The sequence below is a fragment of the Colias philodice genome, chromosome 11, assembly GCF_061535455.1.
Source record: "Colias philodice isolate Cphi_HAF_F1 chromosome 11, ilColPhil1 Martin Lab GWU primary, whole genome shotgun sequence".
NCBI lineage: Eukaryota > Metazoa > Arthropoda > Insecta > Lepidoptera > Pieridae > Colias > Colias philodice.
Window position 1 is genome coordinate 5,339,598 of NC_143096.1, and position 7,029 is coordinate 5,346,626.

The 7,029-nt window shown below is 33.2% G+C and overlaps 1 protein-coding gene across 1 annotated transcript in view; it reads right to left on the reverse strand.

Annotated features, from left to right (window-relative positions):
- Nucleotides 1–4,496, reverse strand: part of LOC149484567 (uncharacterized) — a 29,469-nt gene extending 24,973 nt beyond the window's left edge. Inside the window, exon 1 of the mRNA XM_089700721.1 lies at nt 4,037–4,496. Within this exon, the coding sequence (XP_089556847.1) occupies nt 4,037–4,290 (254 nt within the window). The 5' untranslated portion in view covers nt 4,291–4,496. The remainder of the gene's footprint in view (nt 1–4,036) is intronic.
- Nucleotides 4,497–7,029: the final 2,533 nt, after the last annotated feature.

Below are 7,029 nucleotides of genomic sequence, written 5' to 3' on the forward strand. Positions count from 1 at the left end.
TATATTATTTTTAACTTTGTGTGTTTTCAACAATGTGACTTTAAATTTAACAACTTAAATGTAGCGTCCTTTATTTGTGGATTTAACACATTCAACAAAAATGAAGAATAATAATAATATTTTACCGAATTTCAAACCAAAGTATGTATTACGAAACGCAATATTAACATTACTCATTTTATCATTACTAATTAGATAACAAAATGCAGAAATATGATGAAGTTTAAAGTAATTGAGATCGCGTAACCTCCCTTGCTAGTGAACCATTAAATTAATTGCTAATAAATAATTTCCGCCTACTTAGTGCGAAGCTTCGGAGTAATTACCATCTTCGGTGTTTCAGAGAGGCTTTATAACTTAAAAAGACCCTGTATTAGAGAGCTAAAAAATCGACAGGACATTCTTCAATATTTTAATAAAAAGACCCTGTATTAGAGAGCTAAAAAATCGACAGGACATCCTATCCTATTAATATTATAAATGTGAAAGTTTGTATGGATGTTTGTTACTCTTTCACGCAAAAACTACTGAACCGATTACAATGAAATTTAGCACACATATAGAGGGTAACTTGGATTAACACATAGGATAGGTTTTATCCCGGAAATCCCACGGGAACGGGAATTATGCGGGTTTATCTTTGAAAATGCGGGCGAAGCCGCGGGCGGAAAGCTAGTCTTCAATATTTTAATGTTATGAATGATCTTGAAGAACACCTATTCGCGTATATAGGATAACCTATACGGCATTTGCTTGAAATTACTATACAATACAATCTTTACAATCTATACTATACAATCAATGAATGAACGGCCTTGTATATAATGTCCCCTTTATAACAAAATATTATTAACAACAAATTGGTAAACTTACAAACTTTGAAAGCTCAAAATATAGCTCTAGAGATAAATTATAATACACTTCGGTCGATCAATCTCAAATTTGAATATTCAGACGCGATCAGCATAGTTAGAAGTGAACTAACGGTTTTGTAAAATGCAATCACAATTTCATTCACCTATCAGCGCAGGGATTACTTGAATTGCCTTGTATAATATAAGTTGGGAACGATAAAGTTTATTTAATGCGATCATGTTATAGCCGCTCATATTTCACAGTTAACTGTTAGTTATAGCTAGCTTAACTTTCCCTACATGCTACTGTACCAGTCTTAATAAAACTTTTAAATTCCATCACGTCTGTCCATCTGTTACGGAGTTTAATTTGTTTGAATTGTTTTAGAGAAATCAAAAAATTTCCTCTTGTGTATCCAAACTTTTATATTAGATTTTCAAAGTGGTTTTGGTTAATATTTGAAAAATGTCATTTTTTAAGCGGTCATTCACTTTTTAACTTAAATTTATTAATAAATTATATAACAAAGTAAGGTCAAAGGATCTCTGCACTTGAAAAAGTGGTCCATAATATAATGTGCTCTTTTATAACGTGACCTAAAAGACTAGAAAAAAGATGAACCTAATAGACTGAAACTGAAAAGTGAAATAATAAAATACACAGCCAGCTTTGTAATTTCATATCCGAAGCTTCATTATGTGTTCATTTTAAATATGGGCATAAAGCCTGGTTGTAGTTTACATGGAATTAAATTAAAGGCACTTTTCATTAATCAACCCTTACGCTTTCGAGAAAAATCCTTTTAATACGAATATCTTAAGCGTCTAAAAGCAGACTAATTAATGTTGGCTTCTGGATTTATCATTTTTTATAGATTTCTTATTTCTGTTAAAACAATTTAATACCCACACAAACACAATTGAGAATCATTTTGATGTAATTTTAAAACTCTGTATATCACCGGTTTCAACATTTACAAAAATTACATTGAAAATAACTAAGGAAAATTACGTTCAACTAATTGTTTTTATAATGTTTTTTCATCAACTAAATTACTGTCATAAAATTGCCGGTCGATTATCTTGTCTTCAACATTAACGAGGGTCGGCCATTTTAGTGAACACTTTGAGGTGGAACTTGGATGGATCTAGTGGTAATACTATTGAGGTTTAGGGCTAAATCATTAGTATGGAAGGACACTTGAACTGTGATAAAATCGTTATCGTATGTAGCGGTTACTGGCTACGGTCGCGTAGAAGCGCGGTGGAAGTAATAAATGTCATAAATTATGTATTGGCGCCTATTTCACTTTCATATTTACACCATAATGATAGCTAGCAAGTTATGTAGTGGAAATTCAAGAGCGGGCACATGTTCCGTGTGTATTAACATAATATCTATTCACTATATGCTGGCAGTATGTTGGATACATATCCGTATGGTAGTAATGTTGCTCCTTACATATGTAAATATTGTATTTGGGTTGTTATTTATGCTAGTAGTTATCAGAATAAATAACTACGTGGAATACCATATTTTTATTCTTTGAAAATGTTAAATTGTAATATTTAAACTTTAAATAGTTATATATAACAAATATGTACAAAAAAATTTGATAAATTGTATTTTTAAACGCATCAAACGCATCTCTATATAATTTCAACATGTAGATACTCATTAAAAGTTATAATATATTTAACTTTCCTTGGGAATTTATTAATTAAAACAAACGCAGAACAAACTAACTGTAAAATAAACGAAAACATTAGTATCGCGGATTAAAACTGAAAACTATTATTGCGATCGGACGTAGAGTAAATTGAAATTATATAATATTTTGCTGGAACCCTGGGTTCTAAATCAACTTGCGTTGTTTTACTTTTGTCAATTTTTCAAATGCTTTCAAATAAACGTGACTTTGGTTTGCAATATTATATTCTCAAAATTTTACCTTTTGATATTCACATACACATTAAGTAATCAGGTATACCCTGGATTCTTCTCGTTTTTTTTATAAGTAATGTTTTCTCATAATCATAATTTTAGGTACTTGTTATTTTAAACTGCTTCTATAGTATGAATTTCTACAAATTAAATTCCTATTCTATTTAATATGTTAGATGTATACTATTTTAAAGACATTCCTAAAATACAAAGTGGTTTTATTACTTTGTCTAGAATAATTATACAAGCTTAGAATAAATGGTTAATTTGCATACATTCTCCGCGATGTACGTTAAATTGAGTTTATAAGCATTGTTTCGAGGCAGGTGAGCTAGAACTATTTATATATAAAGCGTAGGAAGTTTGTAGGAAGGTTCCTTGAACTTCCATAATCTGCGTAATAAAATCAATACGAGTTCCTTCGTAAATATTAATAAGAATTGGCGCGATGACTACGCACTTGGAAGTAAGAAATAATTTTCATCTGTATTCTCAGTGTGCCAAACAGCTCTGTAACGAAGAGATATTTTATATGACAAATACAAAAGCCCTGGTGAATATTTACCCGCATAATATGCAAACTAGCTGATTCTACGTATGGAGTGATATGGAGATTTCTGTACGCTTATATAATTAGGTAATAAACTTTATATTGAATATGCAAATGCGGCATAGTAAACAATAAATATCTGTTTTAGGATAGGCATGTATGCATTAGGATATATTATGTTTACATAGTAGGTAGTAATAAGATATTAAATAAAGACTTTTAATGAATTAATAGCTTTTAATATATCCAAACGGAATGTCGCGTCACACTGCTTTCTTCCCGCGCAATAGACTGACATCTGCCAGCATTAGGGAGGGGACGTGGCCGCGACTAGTGATGTGCGTTCTTGATTTCATCTAACAGTAGGTACTATGCACCTTTGTTGATCCTTAAAGACTCGTTTTCTCTTCATTAAATATGTTTAATTTTTTTTTATATAGAATCTTCATATAGGTATACGATATCATATGGGTTGAACAAAGAGCAAATTATAAAAACGTCTGGTATTACATTACTGGGTACCTTATTTCATTAAACTACTGTTTATCGTGCATTATCTATTTTACTGTTACATGTTTTACTACTAGACTCAATGGTGATGTAAATGGAAGTTTGAGGTAATGGAAATGTTATCATTATCGATTCTACATTGGAGTAGGTATTTTGCATTACAGACCAAACACTAACCTTTCATCTTCTGGTAACTCGATGTAGAGCGGCAGCAGCGATATATTGCGCAGGTGCAGCGGGAAGTCGCCAGCCAGGTAGGTCTGCGCGACGTCGGCCAGGGTGCGGTTGAAGGCGCGCACGGCGCTTGCGGCCGACGGCGGCGCGGCGATGCCCACGTAGAACGCGGCGGCGTCGTCCTTGAGCACGCGCAACCTCCGCCCAGACGCCGCCAGCACAAGCAGGGTCAACAGCAGCGCCGCGCGCCGGTGCATCGCACCCGCCTGCCTCACCGCGCCCGTGCCTGCCGCCGCCCGCGCCGCGCCATGCCAGCCCCTTCAACACCATCCACGTCAGCGACACCGACCCGCTCTAACCATTACATGCGTGCGATGTAGATCTTAGTGGGAAGCTTCAGCTATTCCGGTATCATTGTTGTGCTTCTTTTGAGGTTTGTGTCTTGTGCCGTCTGTATGAGACCTTCTGAAACAAAAAAATAATTTCAATATTAACATTATAAGTAAGGTAGTACCTACACATCGCATGTTTAATAGATGTTCGCTGAAAGTTCTGAAAGTATAAAGTTACGACTGAGTTTAAACTTTTCAAAGAACAAAGCACTATATACCTGTGCATCGTGATGTCTGTCTAGCGTAAGGAAAATTAAGATAAATAAAATAGAACAAAGGGTATCCATTATCTAAACTATTTTAGATAATGAAAATGTTCATCGTCAGTGCTCTGTGAACTCGACCCGGTCAATCTGTCTGAGCGTTGATTAATCTCGTTTCAGAAAGATTCGTTAATTAATTTATGTTGGGTGCTATAGTTCAATTTCGCCCATTCCAAGCCAACATCACATCCAATTTAGTGGGGACCTGCAAACGAATACTTGTCATGATATATGAAGCTGCGTAAGATAATTAGAGGTTACGGTTTTAAAAATAGGATTATGTGGGGTAGCGGAGGGCAGCACGTTGTAAATTCATTTAAGTAGTATCTACATATTTTTTCTTTATTGCTAAGTTCATGCTATTATCACTTATCCACAATATTTTTAGGAATACAAACATAAATATCTATTACGTTACTAAGTATGTATAATATATTCTCCTTTACTTTCACAAATAATAACCCTTTAGTAGAGAAATTAAACTGTATTTTTGTGTTTCCAGACTATGTACTTGTATAAATTTTAATGTGGGACAAACTACGCAACTTTATGACTGGTTTTCTTACTGCCCGATTTATTGCTACGAAGGTGCTATTTTATCTTCATAATAATAAATAATAATATATTTAGTGGACTCCTTGTATACGTTGTTTTCATGTACCACGTTCACTGTTCATTTCGGAGTATATTATTTCAATTAAATTGAATTTCGAAACTGCAAAACATGTTAATTTATTTCATTTTTATTAACCACGCAATAAAAATAATTAATATTTTGCTCCCGTATAAATTCGAATACCAACGATGTTCTGCCGTGTTGAAATAATATTTCACCCCTAGAGAATCGGCATTGATATATTTTGCACCGTCAGTCGCGTTTTTTCGAAGTATCAGCGATATTTTAAAAAATCTACCCAATTCCAATGTTATGGGTATTTTAGCCAATGCATATATTTTATATTAATGAAAATGTGATTATTTGATTGTTAATGTATTTATTTTATTATTACAACATATAACAAACAACATCATCAAATGCATACAAACAAAACAATAGGTAATATTAAACCAAATACTGAAAAATTTAGGCGTAAAGCATTTTTATTGCTTATAAAGGATATAAAATTATGAGGGTTCCATAGTGAACTTGTAACTATTCAAGCTCCCCGTCCCTTTTATGGCAAATGAAACCACTGGATTAACAGATAAACTTGCTATAGGAAGAAGTGTGATACATAACATTTTCTTTATTACTATTAACTTCGTGTGCGTTTGGTTTCATGATAAAATTGTATTTCGCATTCTTAGCTACAATATTATCAATCGATCATATTCGAAGACAACCTTATAGGAAATTAAAACGAAACGTAGCTCATGACCTGAATGCTAAAATAATATTTTTGCACAAAAAAGTACCTAACCACCTCCAAATGGTCAGAGTTAGATATAATTTAAATGGGACCAACCGGAAGGCCATAAAAAAAGAATCATCAAAATTTGTTTACCCAGTCGAAAGTTCTGAGAAAAAAACCCATATAAAAACAAAAAAGAATCAAGAACCTACTCCTTTTTTGAACTTTTCAAAACAATAGATGATGCAAGTACAAACGCTAATTTTAATATTATAATAACCTACGAGTATATTCTGCAGGCATAGATCAATTCTCGGAAAACACAGTCGGAAAACTTAAAGTCGAAGAACTTGTTAGTTTCAAACAGCTTGCTCGTTTAACAGCTTAATTTTATCGAAAGGGTATTTAGTTAGAGCGCCGTGCAACTAAATCCCTAACTAGGTAAGGTTTTAGATAGGAGCTTTAAAACGTTTGTCTTCAGGGACGCTACGCAATTTTGTGTGCTACTTAAATTACTTTTTCACCTGGAACTCATGTTCTCACTCAAACAAATGAATTCATAAAAAACACAAACACAGAGTTTTACATATTTAAAATAACTCAGTAAGTACTATTAGTATGAAATACAGTTAGGAATAAATTTTTAGTGTTCAAACTGAAGTTTCATGTTTCTATTCATGTTTAATACTAGCACACGAAATATGAATTTTATATGCAAATAAAAGTTTATAGGCAGCCATCTCTGTACCATATTTTCTTAAAGGATGATCCAATTCTAAAAATTATTTCACTTATAAAAACTCACTTCATACCCGATCGTTTATTTTTTATTGACATAATATGTGATGTGTCGGAAAGCTACATGTTCCAGTCCTTGGTAACAAAGGTTCTACTGAACTATGGCTGCGACCGCTTTTGTCGTAGCGATTGCATGCATCTTTACAAACTAGCCAACTGCATAGGATTTATTGCGAAGTCTATTTAGCTTT